This window comes from Tasmannia lanceolata, unplaced genomic scaffold (assembly GCF_043159265.1).
Source record: "Tasmannia lanceolata isolate RefF3 unplaced genomic scaffold, GAP_Taslan_0.1 ptg000008l, whole genome shotgun sequence".
NCBI classification, from domain to species: Eukaryota; Viridiplantae; Streptophyta; class Magnoliopsida; order Canellales; family Winteraceae; genus Tasmannia; species Tasmannia lanceolata.
The window spans coordinates 27,598,863-27,622,956 of record NW_027518685.1 but is presented as its reverse complement, the minus strand read 5'-3'; the positions used below and the strand labels follow the sequence as shown (position 1 = coordinate 27,622,956).

The 24,094-nt window shown below is 40.1% G+C and overlaps 1 protein-coding gene across 1 annotated transcript; it reads right to left on the bottom strand.

Annotated features, from left to right (window-relative positions):
- Window positions 1–2,626: 2,626 nt before the first annotated feature.
- On the bottom strand, window positions 2,627–23,516 carry LOC143885031 (Aldolase superfamily protein). Its single transcript, XM_077388982.1, has 13 exons — window positions 23,359–23,516; window positions 23,124–23,238; window positions 22,142–22,220; window positions 21,976–22,051; window positions 21,462–21,545; window positions 21,266–21,370; window positions 9,505–9,585; window positions 9,295–9,359; window positions 7,949–8,018; window positions 7,786–7,863; window positions 3,983–4,080; window positions 3,753–3,888; window positions 2,627–2,919 (listed from the first exon to the last, which is right to left on the bottom strand). The coding sequence occupies exons 1-13, from the start codon at window positions 23,407–23,409 to the stop codon at window positions 2,773–2,775; spliced, it is 1,185 nt and encodes a 394-aa protein (XP_077245097.1). The 5' UTR covers window positions 23,410–23,516; the 3' UTR covers window positions 2,627–2,772.
- Window positions 23,517–24,094: the final 578 nt, after the last annotated feature.

Genomic DNA, 24,094 nt, shown 5'->3' with positions numbered 1-24,094 from the left:
GTCCAAGGGAGTAACCGTTTCTCACTGTATAAACTATTGAAAAAGCGTCACTGACAGCTGTACCCTCTACATAATCAACAGACCAAAATACCCCTCGTGATATATTCACTACCCCCTTTTATTTCACGGCCAACCTCTTTTGGTGTATTTTTGACTGCTCTTTTTACACTCTAAAGGAGTGGCCGCATTAAAGTGATTCATTTTAGGAAAAAAGGTGTGGGCCATCTCTGATACGGAAGTGGATTCTTTTCTGTATAAAAGAGGAAAATACTATTTTAGTCATCCATGTAATTAATGCACGCGGAAGAAATTTCTTTTGTTTTTTTATGCGTCTCGTATATTTTAATAGTAATTGTCCGAGATTTTATAGGGCATGAAACGTATACAAGAAATAGAGTGGGGCCTACTTTGTTGGAAGATCTAAACCATTCATTTGTTTGGCGGCTATGTCCTGAAAATTATCTCCATAAGATGATCCTAGCTCTACAATTGTATAGGGAAGGAACATTATAGAAACCTCTAATGATCGGACGGTTAGGATCATCCTATGGAGATAATCGTCCAGGGCACGGCCGCAAAACAAATGAATGGTTTGGATCTTCCAACAAGGTGGGTCCCTATTAATTACTTAGTGGGTACCGTGGGAATAATCTGAGTTGGGAGGGCCCACCTGAATATATCGGGTAGAAAAGAAGCCAATGAGCGTGCGTGCTTTGTTTGGCGTTTTGAATGTTTGAATTCTCGAGTGCCTCCAAAAAGGAGATTTCTTTGTGTGAGAAGATCCGTCCCTATCTTCATTTTGTTCGGGATTTTGCCCAAAGGGGAACTCGACACAGTTGACTAAGGTTATGTGCAGATGGAACCTTTTGCTCAGTAGTGCAACGGTTGGAAGATCTAGTCAGTTTCTACCATGGCCCACCCAAAGTGAGGCCCACAAGCACTATCTCTACAGACTCTTCAGAATGTCTTTTGTGATGCTGGGACACCTTTGATTTTGCCTCTTGTGTTGTTGAGACACCTTGCATTTTCTCCCTGGTGTATAGATAGAGTTATGAATGCTTAAATTCGCATTTGTCTCTTTCTAAACACAGATTGTCAGTGGGGCCAAACAGCTGAATGGTTTAGATCTTTGAACAAGGTAGGCCACACTAGATCACAGTAAACATGGCTTCACTTGAGTATGGGGGCGGCTCTAGGATCTCATGTCTCCCAAGCCCCACCAATTGAACAATTCCAGCCGTGTATTCTTATTTCCCTTGTTTGTTGCGTGCTTGTCCCCAAGGGTATCATGCCCCCGGTTTTCCTTCCTTCTTCTTTAGGCATAGCTCTTAGGAAATGCAACTTGGGTCGGGTTCAGTTAGGTTAGGGTTGGGTTGGGTTAGGGTTGGAAAAGCCCGATTTAATTTCAGTTAGCTCTGAGGCAGTGCACCTTGGGTTGCGTTGGGTTAGGGTTGGAAAAGCCTGATTTAATTTCGGGTTGGGTTAGGGTTGAAGCCTCGGCAACCATCCGACCTCCGTCATCTAATTTTATCTTAATTTTCTTTGGGTTATTGTATTTTTCTATTTTGGCTAAGGTGAACCCGAACCAACCCGACTCAACCCAACACGATTTCGGGTAGGTGGGTTGGGTTAGGGTTGTGAAATTTAGAGGCGGGTTAGGTTAGGGTTGACCATCATCAACCCGAGGCTCTTAGGGTTGAGGGAATGCTATCTCAGGTTGGGTCAGGATTGGACCCAACCCAACCCAAGTTGCACCCCTAATATTTGGGTAGTGTTCTTTTCCCGTTGTTGTATATATTTCTTTATTAAATATTATGGTAGGGGTCCGCCTAACCCAGTTTACCCATCAAAAGATAGGTGGGCCACAATGTCTTTTTAAAAAAAGTATGTATACCTATGAGTGGACACCATATAAAGTGTATTTATTAAAAACATCACATTGGCCCACCCAACATAATAGGCCTTGCCGTAAAATCATTGCAATAGGATGATCCTGACCCTCTGATCAATAGGCGGATGACACCATACATAAAACCTCTATAAATAGGAGAGCAAGGATCATCTTACAAAGATGATTTTTGGGGAAAGGCATATTTGCATTGGGGTCCAAACATATGAATGATCTTCTAACAACCCCGATTAATTTTCTAATAAATACACATTATACATTATACGGTGCACGTATTTATTTTTTTTCAATATAGTGGTGCCCACCTTGGTCAGAGATCTAAACCATTCAGTTGTTAGCCCCAGCACAAATAGGTCGTGCCTAGAAAAATCATCTGCATAGGATGATCCTAACCTTCCGATCAGTAGAGATTTTTTATACGGTGTAGTTTGTTACAAATTAGAGGGTCAGGGAGTTTTCATACGATGAAAGGCTTTATAGTCCATTATTTTTCAAAAAGTACCGTACGACTCACACCATAGGATGATCCAAACCGCCCGGAAAAAAATCCTCCTAACCCTCTATAGATGATTTTTGGAGCACAACCTATTTAGGTTCCGTCCCATCTTAGGGACGGTTTGGATCATCCTATGATGTGGGCCGTACGGTACATTTTGAAAACTAATGGACTAGAGTAGAACCATCATCCCTTTTTCTTTTTCTACGACAGTTTGAACAGATTCAAATGACAGATCTCTAAAGATTACATGATAAAAACATGTCTTTCTAACAAGCAAACTCTGCGAAAGTTCTTCCTTTATATGGTGAACCCATTCCCTCTTTATTTCACAAGATTGCATCTGCTCAGTACCTTTGATGGCAGTTCAAACGTTCGGAGGCGGCCATATCTTCCCAAAAAGCTCCTCTACTCGCCTCGCTTGATTCGTGTAACTTTCCAGTCCAGCACCCAGAAGCTCTTCAGCTGCGGGCCCCATTGCAGATGCAAAGCTCACTTGATCCCACTTCACAAGCTGTATATGAAGGAAATTTTAAAGCAATTTATCAATATCATGTGGACAACGATTAAACAGAAAGTTAAAACTGTTGATCATTTAGTAACATCATCCCATTCCCATCCCGAACATAATTCAAATGCGTAGGACTGCAAAAAACCAATGGTTCTTGGCAGAACTCTTAATGAGGCTTGATGGATCAAGGAAATAGGACCGTGCAGATCGACGGATCTGATCACTTACATTTGGCACAAGAGGGGCCCAATACGTGTCTTTTAGAAAGGAGCATAAAAGTCTCCCTTTTCAGCACTTTCTTACCATGTATTAAGACACGTTAGTAATGCAGAAGAGTGATAGATGTGTTCTCAAAGGATTGATGTCTGGGCCGCACACATGTTACCTTGCTTGAGGCGAACCTTAAGGTCCTGTTTGGATTGCATGAAAAACATTGAAATTTTTTTTCCCTACTCATGATTTAGAGAGTAATCATGTGATTATGGTTAATTTAGAGGGATATCATCATAAATTGAAGGCCCCTCTAAATAAAAATTGGATAGGGTTGGTTCGAGTTGTCATTTTTCGTGTGTTTAGGAAATTCTAGAAATATTTTTCCTTTCCAAACTTTCCAAAAAAATCCTGCAATCCAAACAGGGCCGAAATTTGAAATAATGGCAGAAAGGTTCCATACACTATCCTAGTAATGAAGATCAATAAATTGCATGGTAAAGTTTCACGGCTTTCTCAACATCTATATTAAAAACAAATTCAAGGTGTTTTGGTGAGTTTAGCAAGCTAGGGAAATTGGGCTATTCCAAGTTGCTTCAAAGAAAAGAAACTGTCAAGCATCTGACCTCTTCTTCACTGAAATTGTATGCCATTGCAGAGCTTGGCAATAGCCTCCTCAGAAATGAGTACTTCTCATCAGGAGGGGTAACTGAATCCTTGAGTGACTGCAATATCTTCAGTGGGGCAATAATGTAATCAACCCTGAGAATGAGGAAGAAATCAAGCATGGGAACATATCATTTGTGAAGTCAATGTAAAGGGTATTTCCCAAAGAAGACATATCAATAGTGATTACCCGAGGAGGCTGAATATGTCTTGTTTGTTGCGAATTGCCGCTACCATCAACTTTGATTTATGGCCGTGTTTATGAATGTAATTGTATGCCTTGGCTACCTGCAATTGCAAGCAACAAATGTTTAAGATAAAAATCTTTCCTAGCAACCTTAGGGGTTAGCAAAAAGCTGATGAGCATTTTTCCTTTTAAAGATCCAGGGATACCAGTCTCATTTACTTGGGATATGTCCACCCATAGCCCTCTGTAGGTTCCTTTTTTTAATTTTTTGAATGGTACCCTTTGTAGGTTCCTTGTGAGCATAAGTCATGATGTTTTAGATATCTAGAAATTAACATGGCATGATAGCAGAAAACAAAAGCAATCCATGAGAGTTGGGCTGTGTTTAGGAGCACACAAGACAAGTAAATGACTTGAAATAAATATGTGAAACTACAAATATAAAGTTAGAAACTGACCCGTGCATGTGGGTGGGTCCGCATGCAACTAACCTCGTCGATGTGGCCCCTAATCCACTAGAACAGTCAAGTTTTGTAAGCAACAATGTCTGTTAGACACATGTGTTCTCGCCTTAATGCTACAACATCTTGAAGGCATACAATCTATCACATCGTCTGATTGCATATTTGTAACAAGTTGCTCAGGCTAAGGCCCTGTTCGTTTGAGATTATGACAACCGTTGGTAAGCCACCAAACCGATTATTGGACTCAAAATCAATGTAAATTGAGTCCAATAATGTGTTTGGGGCTCACCATCGGTTATCATAATCTCAAATGAACAGGGCCTAAAGGTTTGTGGTTTCAGATTATGTGAAAACTTCTGGGTTGCCAGCTACAAGACTCTCGGATGAGCACATTGGCTTGTTTGTGACATTGCAGAACATCAAATGAAAGCAATTAAGTCTAAATGCCCCTAAGAGCGAGGGTTTACATTAACAAATGTTGACAGTCATAGATAGCTAGAATACTTGGTCCAAAAAATTGCTAACCTAATGGGATGATGAGGATTAAAGAATTGTAAATAATAAAGTAATATAATATGAAAGCAATTAAGGCCAGGCAATGAGAATATTCTATATTCAATGTATAAACTAATAAAAAAAGTTCCCCTGACACATGATTATAAAGTCCTTTTCTAATGATCAGGTTTTCGCCAAGTCAAAGATATAACATAACTTAAGTATAAAAGATTAAATAACGCCATCTCTAACAGCTTAAGCTTTTGGAGTAACTGGTAGGTTCACAGGGTTCAAGGGGAAATTAATTTCTGCAAGTTGGATAAGGAATTCTAAGTATAGTTTGGAAAACATTATGCCCTAAAACCCCCTATTTGAGCTCAGAAACCATATATATATATATATAGTTTTTATATGATGCCCGACCGTGAAGTACCGTCAAATCGGTACCACCCTTGATATTTGATCCAACAGCAGACCACTTTTTAAGAGGCTGCTGTTGGATCAAATATCAAGAGTGGTACCTCTGACGTACCACCTTGACGGGACTTCACGGTCGGGTATCATATAATTTCTCATATATATATATATATATATAGAGAGAGAGAGAGAGAAAGAGAGAGAAAACATTTCCTACACACTTGTGTAGGTAAGTTACCTACACACTAGCTTAAAATACAGTGGGGGCCCACATTGTTTGGGTGATCCAAACCATTCATTTGAATGGTCCTCACATAGATAGGGTGTCCACAAAAAATCAGATCCATAGGATCATCCCAACCATTCAAACTATGGAGGCAAAAAATGGACTAATTTGTGAAGGGTTATACACGTCCATTTTTTGCCCTTCACAAATTAGTCCATTTTTTGCCTCCATAGTTTGAATGGTTGGGATGATCCTATGGATCTGATTTTTTGTGGACACCCTATCTATGTGAGGACCATTCAAATGAATGGTTTGGATCACCCAAACAATGTGGGCCCCCACTGTATTTTAAGCTAGTGTGTAGGTAACTTACCTACACAAGTGTGTAGGAAATGTTTTCTCATATATATATATATATATATATATATATATATATATATATATATATATATATATATAGGAAAAGGTTTCTGAGCTCGAGCTCGAGCTTAGCCTGAGCTAGAGCTCAGAAACACCATCTCCCATAGTTGTTTCACTCATCCAACCCATTCATTCTATAGGTTATGGTTAGACACACACGGAAAAATGTTTCTGCGCTCAAGCGCAGAAAGCTTATCGGTGCTCTAGTGAAAAAAAAAATCATGTGGGCCCACATTTTTGGGGTGATCCAAGCATTCATTTGAGAGGCCCTTCCATAGATAGGGTGAGTACCAAAAATCAGATCCATAGGATCATCCTAACTCATATTGTTCTCAAGAAGTTTCAAGAAAGTACTTGAGTTCTTTATGTTTTGAAAAAGTTATTTGAGCATCTCAAATTTCTAAAGAAGTTTTCCAAGCCTAAAGAGACTGTGGGGATTGAGGGAAAAAGTTTCGTTGGAAAATGAGTTCACCAAGGTTTGGCTAACTCATTTTCCAGGGAATTATTTTTTCCAAAAAAAATTCCCTGTTTTTTAGGAAAATTTCAATCCCACAAGAACCTGAAATTTGTTTTCCATGGAGAAAATTTTACATAACTTTTTTCCTAGAACAAACAGCTTTGATGTGATCAAACCTCTATCGTAAATTTAGTTTGTTTTGAGAGAATTGATTGGTTAAAATTTATTTCTATTCTTTATGCATTTTAGAATGGTTTTTGCTTTATGCCGAAACCGACACGAAATGACCAAAATGTTTCTATTTCCATCCCTACTGAAACGCATACTGAAACCAAAACTATAAGTGAATTAGTGTTTTATTATATCAGTATGCATTACAAAATTATATTTATATGAATTGTATGTGAAATGTGGTGTATGTATTATGTATAAATATTTCTACGAATTATAAGTAAAAAGTAGTATGCATTGAATTAGCAGACATGTGTGACAACGCATGCCACTAGATATTCGATGTTGTTAAATCAATATGGATGGTTATCTTGCTTATGCAATGGTTTTGAAATGTATATTTCTGATAATTCTAATTCTAGCAATTCCTTAAGTTTCATTTTAAAATTCTATCATTTGCATGTTTTCCATACATTTCTGTAATTTTGCAAGGTTTCTACCAAAATTTCCATCCAAAAACGAAAAAATTTCTGTTTCCGTAGTGACCGAAAGTGAAATTTAAAACCTTGATTTTTAGCCCAGATGTGGGGGCTGTCCACATCACCTGTGACCAAGGTTTTAAATTTCGGTTTCGGTACTAATTTCGGACCCCACCGAAATCCGAAATTTCGGCAAAATCCAAAGTAACATTTTTTTTAAATGGCATTTTCTCGAAATTTCGAAATTCCGACGGTCCATTCCGAAATTCGGAATTTCAGGAAATTTCAGTTTCGGTCCCCACCGAAATTTTGGATTTCGGCCGAAATTTAAAACCATGCCTGTGACCCACTTATTTCCTCTTTTATTCCGTTTTATGGACAATGTTTAGCCCATCTTTTAATGATTGATGAAAAATTATGCAATACATACAAGTGGAATTTTACTAGAGCACCGACTCAAGTGTTTACGGATGGCCATGGTTGAAATATGCTATAGAGGTCCAAAACAACACAAGAATTGTACCCCTATTATCCTAAATCACTTCTGCAAATAATATAAACTACACATTTATTAATTATCTATTTTTAAGATTTAAATTCAAGTGAAAAATAAAAAGTTTGACCCATGAGTAAGAAGTTAAAAAATTAAAAACAAAAATAAATAGTAAGGATCTAACCAATGCCAATCCAGGATCTTCCCCTCTTCTAGAAGCTGCCTCTATCTCAGGATCACCAGAATGATTGCGAGCCCAATCCTGTAAGAGATGATCTATTATCATGATCTACATCTCTTTGGTGAAGATTTGAACAAAACTGCACCTAAGCAAAAGCAAAGGTTACCCTAATGCGACCAACAAAAATCTGGATAACAGATGCACCAGCTTGAGCTGCAGCTGCTGCTTGAGAAAAGCTGCACAAGAATGATTAGACCATCAAAAGATCATGCAATTGGCATTTAACAGGTGTATCTCAGTTTTAAATAGGGCAAAAAGGTAATGATGTATTTTTCAAGTATGCCATGTCAACCTCCAAAAAGGAGTGTGTAGACACCCGTTCTTTTTTGGGAAATTAATTTATTCTGGGAAACATTTACCAGAATAATCCAAAATTGAACTCAAATTTATGAAGTTTTGTACATTGATTGATAAATTTTACAACAGCACTTGATTATAGGTTGAATGTGAATAAGGAAGCAGAGAATATGAAAAGTTGTGCTCATAGCCTATTAACATATATAATAGAAATAAACAGAGAGAGAGAGAGAGAGGAATGATTGGTTAGACTTTGAAAAGAGAATTTATTTGAAGGTGTACAACTGAAATAAATAAGGAGTTTGGTTTACCAGAAGCCACATTTTCTTTGAAGGTGTATAACCCAAAGTTTTGTGATAGGCAGAAAGAAAGTTGGACTTGAATAGAGAACAGTATAACCCAAACTTTTTACCATTCAAAAAAAAAAAAAAAAAACAGGTATCAATTTGGACGCAGTGTTCAAGAAGTACCAGAATGAAACCTAAATTTCAGATGTGGCTAATCAATCCAAAAGACGTATCCAGATAACATGGATTCACGCAAACAAACAGCGAGTAGTCATGCAATATATGGAAGACATTTATAATTTTACATAGCACTAAAATCTCACTAGTCAGCGTCAAAGTTGATGGCAAAGACAGAGGACACCATCATCAAGCTTGATAAAGCATCATAGAGATATTTATGGCATTCGAATGTCATCAATATCATTATGACAAGTTTGATGGCAAAGACAGAGGATACCATCATTTCTGTCAATATTCAACATACTATTATGTGAAATGGACAAACAGGATAGAATCCGTTTTCCTAGGTCAGTGTCAGGAAAGGTTATCATGCGCAATCTTTCTAGAACGGTCCTCGATTGAGAATATACAGGAGGTGGAACACAAAAGGTTGTCTTAGCAAAGTTTCTACATTTGAATTAAGTGGAGTTGCACAAATCTTTTACGACTCCATATGAAAGCATACCAACAAATTTTATTACATAGGCCAAAATGCATTATCAATAGGGTCATCTTTGATAGATTTTAAACTAAAAAAAATCAAGTCAACAGAATAACAAATTAGTTTATTCTAATTGCAAACAAATTAATAGACTTTTTCTTTTAATGTAAACTGAGACTTGACATCAGAGAAATCCTTGCAAAATACCTATAAACAAAAGTCAAGTGGGTCGGTATGCCTTCAGATTCCAGCAATCTTGAGGCCTCTATCCCCTGTATGTCAGAGCAAAAACTTAGTAAGACAAAAGGCATCATAGTATGGACACCAAACGGCATGTATTACACCCCTTGATTATTTAAAAATAAAAAAATTATTAAAGTTAACAGCTCATACATCGTTGTTTCACAGATATCTTACTTGCCAAGTTGAAGGAATTTTGAACAGAAGACGCTCTGGAGGGACTTCTATTTCATCATATAGCTTAAGAAGTTCATGCACCTGCAGAATATTTAGGACAAAATACATCAAAATAACCAATCATTGTACTTATCTAATTAATAAAATCTTCAATCCGTGTAAAATTGGATCAATTCTGGAAAATAGTTTCATACCCAATTCTGAACTATCCAACAGAAATATGCTTCACATACAAAGGATATTGCAACATGTCGCAAGATATCTTCTTTTTTTTTTTTTTGAAAAGTGACGTATATCATTAATATTAAGATAGTCGGAACCAGGAGTCCCAACCTGCTTTACAAAATATTAAGGAGTAAAGGCACAGGCATACCCGAGGCCAAATCGAAAGAGCCAAAGCTATAAATAAATACAATATCCTATAATATTACGTACTTCCTTTCAGTAGCCTGAATTGGCCTGAATTGGCCTTACAAGAAGGATGCTATTTCAATTTCTTCCCTTTGGGCTCCAGCCGTAGCTAAGCCATCAGCTACCCCATTCGTCGATCGCCTACGATGTTCAATCCTTGGATCAAGTACCCTTATCAGGTCCAATATTTTCGCAACTAGCTCCTGCAATTTCCAGGGTCCCTTAGAGGAACCAGAGGCCCAGGCTACGGCATTGGTAGAGTTACCTTCGACATTTAGGGGACGTTGATTATTCTAAAGAGCCCAACGCAATCCAAATAAGAGAGCCGTGATTTCCGCTTCATTTGCATCACAGATACCAGCCGGTCCAGAAAAAGTCATAACCATCGAGGCGCTAGAGTTTCTGATAACTCCCCCTATACCAGCCTTCCCTGGATTACCGGAAGAACATCCATCAAAGTTAAGTTTCAGCCAGCCCAATGGCAGTGGAACCCATTTGGTTTTGGGCTTAGTTCTGATGGCTTTGTCCCATATAACTGACCACCAATTCCTTATAAGATCACCCACCCCATAGGTAGTTCGTTTCTTAGCCTTTGTCCATGAAGCTAGTTCTACTTTAATGTCCGAAGCCAAACGAGCAGAGGTTTTGCTTTTTTCCTCAAATATCCGCCTGTTACGATCCTTCCAAACGTTCCAAATTATGGCGTAGGGAAAGGTTGACCATAATGCTCTACCTCTGTCACTGAAGGGGCCAGAATTCCACCCAAGGAGTAAAGAACTAATAGAGTCGGGACATACCCAGGATATACCGAAAGCTCCTACCGCTCTCACCCACAGGCGGTATGAATACGGGCAATGCAACATAAGATGGTCCAACGTTTCCTCATGTTGCTGGCAGAGAACGCACAATACTTGCTAGGCTGAAATGTCTTCTCTTCAAGCGATCACAAGTATTTATTTTCCTATGGATTACCGTCCACCCAAAAGCAATCACCCTCGGAGGGGCAAGAGATTTCCATATTCGCTTGATTGGTGATGGTTGACTAGCATTTAAGACCGAGAAAAAGTCACAAGATATCTACATCAAAGACTTCTAATATTATGCAATTTATGGAGGGAGGATGGTACCTTGATCCATCTGTTGATAATTTGCACAGTTCATATTATTACTAGATTCAACAGGGCTATTTGTGTGGTGCATTAGTAGCCAAGATTATTTCAGAAAAGATTTAAATGTCTCAAAATCCTAAAATGCTTTTAAGCTAACTCCCCATTCGGATAAGTTTGGCCAATTGGACCCAAATACATGGCTTAGGTACACACTAAACTCACATTGTTAAATATTCCTAAATGGCGTGTGGCCCTAAGTTATAAGGGTATGACCACGGGTACACCAAGTACAACTAGACAAAACAAAGAATCCAACTTATACAAGATGATATCAGCAGCACAAAATATGCCCAAAAATATGTTTTTAAAAGTCAATAAAGAAATGCATGCATTGTATGAGTTTTTTTTTTTTTTTAATGGAAAATCGAAACAATTGCATGAATTAGTACCCAGGATTATTTTCAGAAAATACTTGTATAGCACAAAACCCTAAAAATGAATTTGAGCTAACAGCCTGTCCAATTGAGTTTAGTCAATGAGACCTCATAACACAACTTAAGTGCACATAACACTCACATTCCCAATATGCATATACGGAGTATAGGTATACGTTACACTTACCAGGGAACGCCTACATATGTGCCAGGTACAATCATAAAAACCAAGTAATCAACGCGACATGCCTTAGAAGCAAGATATGTTCACTCAATGTCACAATCAAACTCAATAAGCATATGGTAGAGTGCTCCCAAAGAGAAGTTCAGTTTTATTCCATAATGCCTACACTCCAGCAACGGTTGCATGAGAGGGATCTATTGAGCCCCAAAAGCAAGGATGACTAATCTATCCATATTAGCAAAATGAACTGCACTAATAGTTACAGATACTTTTCTTCAGTCACACTTAATCCTAAGACAAAAAACTAAGGGAGCACCACCTAACCATCCAAATCCTAAGACAAAAATGACTAATCTATTCCCAAGAGAAACCTGAGAATCTCTCTCCAGCCTACGCACAAAGAGCTTCTCCACCACCTTTTCTCGTTGAGAAGAAATGGCCTTTATACATGGGTTTTCCTAAAACCTAAAGATGGGCGGTTCATAATTTGGTTTACCACTAACTTGGGAAACAACGCAACTTTCCCAATGGTATAGATCTGATAATCGCTGCTAGGTAGTGAAATTCTGCAAGTGTAATAACAGAATTGTGCTGTGCAGGGTTCACTATCACTCGGTTAGATCAAATCCAAGGCTAAAATCCCATCAAATCCTCTTGGATCTCGTGGAATTCAATTCCAATATCTGAGAATGGATCATCTAAGTTTATATCTACGAAGAAGCTGTCCAGTAAACTCTGATGTAGCTCTCGGTTTGTGCAGTTCTCAGGTGTGCAAACTGAGAACAAGCAATCTGCTCATATCTTGTTAATTTCAATTAACTCGACAGTAATTTTTTACCAAAACTATTAAGGAACAGATTGTAACATAAACTCCCAATGAAAATTCCAAGAAATCCCAACCTTCAAAGGTATTTATCATAGATAATGGAACTTGCTGAAATTTGGCTCTCTTCCAGAACTGCTTGAATTCAATATCAAATGGATTTATGAGGTGATGCAATATCCTCAAAAATAACTGGAAATCCTTGCTAAAACAATGAGGAAATGCAAAGAGTGAGAGAAAAGCAATCGGATGTCCTTGCAACCCTCTTCTTATCAAGATAGAATCTCAGCAGAAAATCTCTGCACCTAGTAGAAATTTCTCCCTCCAAAATCCCATATCTAATCTCCAAATTCAAATTCAGAAGCTAATTAAAAGTGAGGGAAAGAAGACTTTATATAGACAACCTTATTACAACCATATTAACTAACAAACCTACTACCAAGGCATGTGCAAGCCATGTGACTTGTCAACTGTTCTCTTATTACCTCTCGTGAACTAGTAAACCAAGATTTCTTCATTGAAACTTCTCCCAGCCATTAGATCAACTTGGCTGGCCCACCACTTGTGCAAGTGAGTAGAGGATGCACTGCATCACATCACCACATATTTATCAAGCCAAAACAAGAACATCTAAAGATGAATTTCATCCCACCGATGTAGATTCAGATAAAGGGTTCCAATTATCCCAGACAGCTAACTCATTTGCAACCGCCAAGTCAAAGGGATCTACCTCTCTTCTAATACTTTGCTTTCAAATCTGAAACCAGAGCTCATTAGAGGCATTAGCAATTACCCAAGGAGAGCTTGATTAAAGGTTCTTATGTTACTAAGGCCATGATCCTGATACCCTCTCAAATAACTAATTGGACCCTCTTTAGCTTGATTATTTCGACTCTAGAGGAAATCACATTGAATCTTTAACTTAAGAGCAATAGAGGCAGAGATTTTATGCGTGTACATGAAATAAATTAGCAAGTCTGCCAAAGGATGATTTTATTTAAGTAATTCGGCCTGGTAGGGGCAGGTGGAGGCAATTCTAGCTCTATAAATGAGACTCAAAATTGCTTGAAAAAAGGATCCTAATAATCAGCAGTGTTTCAAAACGTGGATGTGAGTCAAAAAGTGGCCAAAGTAGATCCTAGTCGACTCGGCATGACGCCGCCGAGTACGCGGCTGATTGCTGGCAGATGAGGTTGTTAGATTGGATAAGGTAGAGAAGGAGAAGAGTGAGAGAGAAGATGGTGACTCTCCACTAATGGGAGCTCACATGTAATATGATGTATATATAGAACCCAAAGTAGGGTTACATGTGTGAAGACAACAATACCCTCAACATAATACGTAATGATGAAAATACTCTTCAACACTCCCCCTCAAGCTGGAGTGTATATACCATACAACTCCACACTCCAGCTTGTTACAAAGAAAACTACAATACCCTTTACAAACAAACAACTATAATACCCATACAACAACAAAAAACAATAATCCCATACACACGCCAGCTTGGTACAACCTTACAACACTCCTCCAGCTGGTGTGGTGAATAAACATAATAAAAAGGGGCAACGGCCACAGTGAGTACAGCGTGATCAACGGCCAAAAGAACAACGGTCTCTCCCTGAACCAGCACTACCACCAGAGCGATCACCACAGAGCCTCCGCCTGAATCAAAACAATGACTAAATCTGCACACCAATAACGATCGAACAGAGATGTCTCAGCAGGGAAACAACAACGATCCACCAACAAATAAGCACCCCAAAGGAGCATGCACCCAAGAACGGGGAAGTAGCAAGAGACATCAGCCAAACAACACATCGCCAAGAGAAGAACTCCAATAACCAGAAAGGTGAGAGGAACCAACCACCAACGAACAAAGCGCTCAACAACGGGGCTGTAGACACCCCATTTTGACCTACCCCCAATTTCCCCCAAATTCGAATCTGTCCCAAAGGTCGAGTAAATTCCCGAGCTTGAATAAAATGCTGATTCCCAAACATCCCGAAACTCGAGTCTTAAAGTCAACCTCAGAATCTCCCGGAAGCCAAGTTTCAAATTCCGAAATCCGCAATGAATCAAACCCAAATGCGAAGGAACCCCAAAAAAATTTTTGACTCGCGGTGTTCGCTAATTGATACAAATTTTCCCAGGGTGGCTAACCTCTCCGAGAGTGTCCCTACAAATTTTACAAGAATTGGACAAGAAATGGAAGAAAGGACGAACAGGTTAGTGCAACTATCAAAGCGTGGTAGTGTTGATGCTGTCTCCCTTTATTGCAGAAGAGGGGGGTGAACTAGCACAACAAAGGTGCCCATTGATAGGAAGAAAAGGCAAGTAGAGCCTAAGGGTAGGAGGACGTAAAATCACCTTGTCCTAGGGGTATTTTAATAAAATGAGTGTTGCTTCCTTTACAAGCCACAAGCATAGCCATTGGATCAAGGAGATGAGGTGTAGGGTCTAGATTAGCTAGAACACTTTAGGGTTTTAGGGTTTCTAAAATGGAATGTTTGTGGAGGAAGTAGATCAAGGGTGGAGATCACCCAAGGAAAGGAAGATGCCACATAGATGGTTAGGATTAGAGTTAGGGATTTAACCCTAAGTATAAAACAAGGAGAGTCTTGCTTGAGAGAGGGAGGGAGCTCATCCATTTTCAAAAAAAAAAAAGAAAAAAAAAACAGAGAGAGGGAGCCCATTCTCGTTGGAAAAAAAATACAGAGAGGGAGAAGAGCAGAGAAAGGAAAAAAATCAAAAATCAAAACCACCTCCACCAGCCACCATCCACGGCCACCATCTCCCCATTCCATCTCCGGCCGTCCACCATCTTCTTCTTCCTCTCTCCACGGCCAGCCACCACCTTCCCATCGGCCGGCCACCTCCTCTGCCATTTTTTTTTATTTTAAAAAACCCACCTCCGCCGACCGCAACCTCCACCTCTGCACCGAGCCACCATCGAACCTTCCTCCATAGAAACCCACCTTCTTCTTCCCCTCTTCTCAACACCACACCTCCCAAACCCGAAACCCATTTTCGAAAAACCCACCTCCTCCTCCATCTTCTCCGGCAAACCGCCCTCGCTGCCACCACCATCAACCCCTCTCCGTGGCCACCCATCATCATCTCGAAATCCTACCCCAAGCTCCATTAAAACCGCCCATCACCACCACCACCTCTACCATTTTGTGTTTTTCTTGCAAATCCAAAACCCATTTTCCGAAAAACCCAACCTCCGGCCACCTTCCAACCTCCGGCCACCTTCCAACCTTCGGCCTCTCCCCAGCCTCCGGCCTCTTCCCAGCCACCCACCACCACCACCACCTCCTCCATCTCCTCTAAAACCCTTTTCTTTTTTCTTCTTTTTTCTCTCCTCCTCCGGCCGAACCCCCACAGTTTCCTCCTCCACCGAGCCGCCACCTCCATTAAACCCCCTTCTCTTCCCACCTCGCCGCGCCTCCACCATACCCGAACCACCCCCATCAGCCATCGCACCCCACCACCTCTGCAACCCCACCTCCACCGTCGGCCACCACTTCCACCTTCACCCATTCTACCTAAACCCATCTCAGAAGAACCACCTCCACCATCCGATTCTCCCTCCCTGCAACTCCCAAACAGACCCTAAAAAAAAAAATCTTCTTAGAGAGGAAGAGAGGGAGAGAAGAGAGGCTCGTTTTTTTTTTTTATATATATATAAAATATATATATATATATAATATAAAAAAAAAGCATTTTCCGAAGGGGAGCTCGAGTTCCACTTTCTGGACACTCTCCGATCAACCCCGTTTCATCCACCGAGGCCCCATCTCCCCATTTCGTTGTCCGCCATCTGCTCTTCGCTTAGGTAACTCAAATATCTCATTCATTTATTTACTTTTATGTTTATTTATTTATCTATTTTTATTCTTTTTTTGTCTTTCTAATGTTGCATTGCATGTGTGATTGTTCGAAGTTGATTCTTGTTTTGTTTAGCTTGGTTGTTTTGGTGAATTGTAATTGGATCCTAACAATGCCATTGGGTCATATTGGGAACTTGTAAATGGGATTGTGATGGGTTTAATGAATTTTGTTCCTTGACTCATTTATTGAACCTCAATTGTGGACAAAGAGAAGAGTCCGGCCTTGTGGTTAAAATCCCATTCTGAGTTTCGAGCTCGTAGGCTATGACGGAATGTATCTTGAGCCAACCCCTTCCCTTCCTGCCTTAGAGTCTTCGCAGGTTAAGGGATTCCTTTCTCTATAGAGTCAGTCGTAGAGAGTTTAGGGGTCTGTCCTACCGTCCTAGGGTTTAGGAGCCTGTCCTACCCTTGTAGAGTTTAGGATTCTGTCTTATCCCTTCATAAAGTTTGGGATTCCGCCTTTCCATCTTCCAGAGTCCGTTTTCAGCATAGGAGTCAGTCCTTCAGTCTTTCAGGAGTCTGTCCTATCATCATAGGGGTTAGGATTCTGTCCATCCTCTCATCAAGTCGCGTAAGTTTTATCCGCTCTTGCAAGGTATAGGATGCTGTCCAACCCTTGCAGAGTCGTGATTCTGTTCATTCCCCCCGCAAAGCATAGGATGCTGTCTAACCTTTGCGGGATATCAGGAGTCTGTCCTCCCCTTGTGATGATAGGATTCTGTCCTCTTGTGTCGAAAAAAATCAAAAACATCTGAAAAATCAAAAATCTCAAAAATCTCGAGTCATTAGAGTGTAGTTAGGAAAATCTGGTCCGAACTACGGATGGCTTGATCCCTAGCTGAGGGGTACGTAGGCAGCTCAGGCGTGCTGCTGGCATCCTGAGTCCAGTCACCATTTTTTAAATCACCATTTTACAAATATTTCTCATCTTTTCGTCCACCCAAGTTCAGTCAAACATTTTTAATAAATATTTTCAAACATTTCAAAACAAAAGCAAAAATGGGCAAGGATGGTGATTGCCCGGTCACTCGGAGCCCTCTTTTCATTCCATTTTCGGTTTTCATCGTGATTTTCGGTTTCCATCGGTTTTCTAATGTTTTATCGGGTTTTGGGACGGGCGATGACGTAGCGTGGCCCCTTTACAGGGATTGCCCTCGCTGAGCCCAACGATAGGTTATGACGATCGCGAGACTTGTCCGATCTTCAGCAGATTAGGATCGCTGGGCTTGATTCCTTTTGAATCGCCCTCTGAGCCTATCGTGTGTTCCATCTTCTTTCCCCTGGCATTTTGGTTCTCACGTGCCGTTGATTTTCCGATTTCTTTCTTTTCTTACACCTTTTAGCTTGCTGTGCGCTTATCTTAGATTTCTTATGCATTCTAGTTTGTTTGTTCTTCTAGCGTACGATCGATTGCCATTTTCTTAGTCTTATCTCTTGCATAGGCTCGCATGCTAGTGTGTTTACCTTACTGTTTTGATTGCTTAGCTATAGCGTTTATCCATTCGTCTTAGTTTGATTATCTGTCTAAACTTAGATATTTGCTTTCCTTATCTCATTATATCTGTCATTATCTGTTTAGCTGTAGCTATGCATGCGATTGTTTATTGCTTTCTTAGATGTGATGAGTTAGGATTAGATGCGATGAGTTAGGATTTGGATGTTCACTTTCTTTGCCCATCCCCGGGTCATGCATGCTTAGATAGACGTTATCTCGGGGATGATGGTTCTCATTTCACATGATTTTTGCCCAAAACTCTTCAAAGTTAATAATAAATGGCATAAGAGACCAGGTGCTTGCACTTGGGCGAATTGGGGGCGCCTAACCCCTTCCCCATTCGTCATCAGGCACGGACCCTTTGTATCTCTGGTTATCTGTTGCGACAGAGCACAGCATGGGATCCAGGGCCCACTTCCTTGGATGGCGACTCTTTCTTTGTTTAAGGTGCGTCTCGAATCCGGGCTAGTCCCCGAATCGAGAGGTATCTCACTTCACATCGCCGCTCATGCTGTGAGGGGCACTCTTTCGAGAGTTCCTTGGCGGAGCTCTCCTTCACGTGGATGATCCCGAGACTCGCGTGGGGGCCCGTCCCCCCGCCTCTCTCGGATCAGGTTCCACAGGGGCGCACGGCAACCAACCAACGACGGCAGACAACACGTCGCCTAGAGAAACAACCAACCAACGACGGCGGACAGCACGTCGCCTGGAGAAACAAGGCCGAAAGCAACGCTAACTACCAGGCACATAGCCATAGACAACAACAAGGTGGATTGCAACGCAAACCACAATGAATGCGTAAACTACGCAAGGCAACTTCACACGTGTAGAAACACCAACAACATGACTCGCAAAGCGAGTTCACCACCAACACCAAGCGGAATGAAACAACTAACAACGCGAAGAAGCAACCGACCGACCAACAAACTACCAATTAGAGGGCGATACTACAATACCCACACTCCATCCATGGAACTACATTAGGCTTAATGCCTTCAACCTGCAGCAATTTCAAGGCACCACACCTCTCTGACATTTCATCAAACACTTGGCGTGCACCTTTGATATCAACACAAACGCCATAGAACATAGAACACAACTGGGACGAAGAAAGAGATGACAAGATTAGGATAGAATGGAGGGGAGGGGGTTTCAAAACATAAGGAAAGAGAGGATTTAACCCATAAAGAATGGGGGTTTAGGGAACTAGAAAGAACCCAACAAGGGTCTAACGTTTAGAAAAGAAAGGAATTTATGGAGTTAGAAAAAAAGAAAGGTACATTTTGGAAAAGGAGGAGGATTTTTTTTATTTTTTATTTTTTTTGGTTTTGGGTGGCTGGATTTACAAATGGTATTTACAAAAGGGTTGAAAAGATTTGGGTTTTGGATGAAGAGGATTGGGTTTTGGATGGAGAGGATTGGGTTTTGGGATTTTGGATGGAGAGGATATGGGAATGGGAATGGATTTTTATTAGATAGGGAAGAGTGTGGGAGAGGGGAGGATTAGGGATTAGGGATTAGGGATTTTGGGGATGAAGGGTCTGGTATGGAGAGTTTGGGTTTTGGATGGAGGTTTACCCAAGGGTGGGTTTACAAAAAAGAAATGGTCGAATGGAGGGATATTGGGGATGACGGATTATTGGAAGGTGCGACCGTGCGAGTATGGGGAGTGGGTGGTTTTACAGCGTGAGAGGAGAGAGGGTCACGCAAGGGAGAGGGATGAGAGTACAGGAAGGGTTTGCGTACAAAGAAAGGGGTTACAAGGGGAGGGGGGGCGTAGGGGTTAGGGAGTGGGTTACGGGGTTGTCGTGGAGGGAGGGGGGTCGCGCAATGGAGAGAGAAAGAGAAAGGGCTCACATGAGAAAGAGAGATGGTGAGAGAGAGAGAGACAGAGACAGAGAGAGATTGATGGGTTTTGTGGGATTTTCCGTTAGACTGGGAGAGAGATACGGCAAGAACTGAGGGCGTGGGTTTGCACGAGATGAGAGAGAGAGAGGGGGGGGGGGGGGGCTTTCCTCTTACTGTCCTTTTTTTTTTATCAATGGATTAGATTTGGCTTGATATGATGTTAGATTGGATAAGGTAGAGAAGGAGAAGAAGAGTGAGGGAGAAGATGGCGAGTCTCTACTAAAGGGAGCTCACATGTAATATGATGTGTATATAGAGCCCAAAGTAGGGTTACATGTGTAAAGACAATAATACCCTCAACACTTTATTCAATGACCAAAATACTCTTCAACAAAGGTCATAACTCGGGAGAGTCAAAGGAGTTTCAACTTTTAATTGACTTTGTAGTGCAAAATGCGGACTCATACAAGAAAGTGGCCAAAGTAAAAGGGAGAGACTCGGGGTGAGTCCACGATGACCCGGGGAGTTTTGAAACTATGATCATTTGTAAGCTAACACCTCACCCAGGTTAATTATGTAAATCGTTGATGGATATAATGCTGAACTTGTCGATCTTAGTAACGTAAACCTGATAATTGACTGTCTCTCCAAATATTGCCACCGGATTTGATCTCGCCTGTACATTTCCTTTAGTCCTTGGATGCAGGCCCAAGTTCAGTAATCACCAATTGTGGTCATGTGCTTGTTCCTTTTCCACTTACATGAACAACTTCTCTCCATGGAAACAACGTGCATTGCATATTTTTCTCCAGCCCATGCTTTACGCTTTGCATCAGCATTCATGAATGTGCAAGGATGTAGCTTTAATTCAACAGCAATTTTCTACAATGCCACATTTTGTAGAGGAGAAAATATTTGAAGTTTCTGCATTGCCTAACTATTTAGTGAAGAGAACTTAGTTATAACATGTGCAAATGAGAAATGTGAAACCACATCTTAAAATTCTAAATTTTGTTAACTGATGAGTAAATGCTTATTTTTTGCTGTGTTCGCATCAAAAGAACCAGTCTTAAAAACACCTATAATCCGTAGTGTTTTTTATTATATAGTCAAGTTACAAACACTTTTGTGTTTTAGCATGTTGTGGCTAGAGATGGCAAGATGATTCCATAAGTATTCATCATCACTAATAGGATGTCAGTGGGAAGGCGGTTGAGCAACTCATAATTAAGTTTATCTCAAAATAACTCAGAAACACCTATAATCTGCAATGCATAATTGCATACTTTGATAAGTTTCAAGCGTGAAATTCGAAGGAGAAAAGCACATTATAAGTATGTTACACAATTATAGCCATAAACCAGTCTTAAAAAGGAAAACATTAATGCTATCAAAAGATATATGTGACATGACTGAATTCCATTATTAATACTAAGAAACCCAATACAAAATTGATGCAACTTCTAATATGTACCGCCCAAAGTTTTAATTGTGAAGATTATCATGCAACTAATCCGCACAAGAGTTCGCTAAGGGATGGAAAATATACTGGCAGCAATACCTTCCTAATTATCCCGTGTGTATCATACGCCAAACGAGCATCTACTTCAGTCGACACTCGCCCAGGGACTAATTTTGCCAGATCAGCTCCAACATTCACCAAAGCCTGTGAATCCACCATCATTATTAACCAAAGTAAGTAATCTGATGGAACAAGTCCTAATCAGATTCACACAATTTTGCAAGCAGAAACAGACCTTGTTAAAGAAGCAGGACATTCGGATGCTAGGATCCTCTTGTGTATAGCATTCTCCATCAGCAAGAGCAGTTTCTATAGCACTCTACACCACAAACCATTTATATCAGTCATTTATGGAAGCAAATACAAACACTAAAAGCAGAAATAAATAGGATTTTTCTCTCTTTCTTTCTGCTTCACAGATAATTAACAGCAGCAAAGGTCGCAAACGGTTGGACTATTAGAGAATATCAGATCCATTCAGATCTGATTGTTGCATTGGGTGTTGCATTGGGTGTGTGGTAGATTAGGCAGTTTGGATAGATTAAGCAACTGGGCTAAAAGGGGTAATTAGGTTAGATTAGTATGTTTCTATCTTTATCTCTTTCCACAATCAATGCTTATCTTTCTATGTTTATCCTTCGAGTGTTCTATATAAAGTACACTCATTAGTTCCTTTGTAATTCAACCAAGACTATTAGAAAATCTTCAATTTTATCAGACCTGGATTTAGATTCCTCATAATCTCGCACCTTAAATTTTGTATCTGGAAGGCTGCAAATGCCTAGAAGGAGTGAAGAGCTAACAGTGGCAGCTGTTGGTGGAAACCTAAATTTCATAAAAACCTACAATTCATGGATCTTTCAAAGATGCACTAAAAGAAGCAAGAGAGAAATAAGAGAGGAAGAATTTAATTACCTTTCAAAATCATCGAAAATTACGGTATCCGGAACTATCTGGCTGAAGCTTGATACGGCATCCAATTCGGAGCTTAAATCTACAAATTCAGATGGGAAAATTTTGAAATTTTGCTCAATGAAAATAACAGTATCCCAAATGATGTCACTAAATCTCGATAAGGCTTCAAGTTTGGAGCTTAAATCTACAAATTCAGATGAAAAAAAAATTTTGAAATTTTGATCATAAAAAATAACAGTATCCGGAACAATCTCTCTAAGGCGTCTAGTTCCGAGCTTAGATCTACAAATTCAGATGGAAAAAAAATTGAAATTTTGCTCATAAAAAATAACAGTATCCGGAACGATCTCACTAAAGCTCATACGGCATCCAGTTCGGAGCTTGAATCTACAAATTCAGATGATAAAAATTGAATTTTCTCATCGAAAATAACAGTATCCGGAACGATCTAGCTAAATCTCGAAACGGCATCCAGTTTGGAGCTTGAATCTACAAATTCAGATGATAAAAAAATTGAAATTTTCTCATAAAAAATAACAGTATCCAGAACGATCCCTCTAAATCTCCATACGGCATCCAGTTCGGAGCTTAAATCTACAAATTCAGATGAATTTTTTTCTGAAAATTTGCTCATCGAAAGTAACAGTATCCGGAACGATATAGCTAAAGCTAGACACGGCATGCAGTTCGGAGCTTAAATCTACAAATTCAGACGAAAGTTTTTTCTTGAAATTTTGCTCGTCGAAAAAAACAGCATCTCGAACGATCTCGTTAAATCTCGATACGGCTTCGGAGCTTAAGTCAACAAATTCAGATGAAAATTTTTTTGAAATTTCTCTCATTGAAATAACATTATCTTGAACGATCTCGCTAAAGATCGATACGGCATCCAGTTCGGAGCTTAAATCAACAAATTCAGACCAAAAAATTGAAAATTTTCTCAGATTCGAGGTTTTGAGGTTTAAGAGAAACGGAAAGTTACCAGTTGTCTCGAGCGAAGATGCATTTCCTGATGAGGCGTGGATTTTAGGAAACGAAGTTTGAAATTTGATGAGAAAATGCGGTGCAGATGGAACTGAAAACCTGCATCTTGCATCCTGTTCCAAGTAGAAAAAGATCGCAAGTAAGATTTCAAGAGAAAAAAAAGAAGTAAGATCTCAAGAGAATCAATTGAATCTCCAAGATTGAGAAAGATAAGCGATTAAAGAGAGAAAAACCTGAAGAGAAGTCGAGAAGAGAGAAGATGAAAAAGGCGAAGGGATGGACATTTCGCTGTTTCATAGAGAAAGAGATTGAGAAATGCTTTTGAGAGCGGAGAATCGAGGTAGGTAATAACAAATTGCCCCTGAAGATTGTGAAATTAACGGCAAAGCCATGCTTGTTTGGACTTTGAATAACGAGGATTATTGTGAAACAGAGATGGGATGCGAGGGTTTTTTTGTTTTTTTAACCGTTTTTACGGGTTTAAAGGGATAATGAATATGCAATATCAAATCTGAGGGGTATTTAAGGAATTTTGATGTACTTTTGGCTTCTCTGTTGAGCTTCGACAACATCGAGGAACTTTGGATGGCTGCGAAAGTTTTCTCGTTGGCATCGCCGGTTTAGTACAGGTGGGGACCACTTGTTTCAATAATCCAACCATTTGTTAGGTCCCACCTTTGGATAATCAGTGCACCAAAAAATTCTCCATTGTTCACCATAGCCATTTGATGATGCTCAAAATCTGACTGCACAAACTAGCTTGGCAGAACCTAGAATCCTACGCTCACAGAAAAAGCGTTAGTGGGCCCGGAGTTATGGCTCCGGACGGCCACTTCGACACTCGAGTTAAAAATAGGCAATCACAGACAGTGGACGGTGAATGGGGGAGAGCCAAGTCAAGTTACTGGACCAAAGGGGAAGAAGGAGAAGTGGTTGAATGCCTTTGCTTGAGTGTGTAAACCCTTTTTT

Coding starts and splice junctions, on each gene's coding strand:
- LOC143885031 (XM_077388982.1), bottom strand. CDS start 23,409: ATGTCCATCCCTTCGCCTTTTTCATCTTCTCTCTTCTCGACTTCTCTT. Junction 21,371..21,461: donor TGTCCTGCTTCTTTAACAAG/GTCTGTTTCTGC, acceptor GTGGATTCACAG/GCTTTGGTGAATGTTGGAGC. Junction 9,586..21,265: donor CACACGGGATAATTAGGAAG/GTATTGCTGCCA, acceptor AATATTCTGCAG/GTGCATGAACTTCTTAAGCT.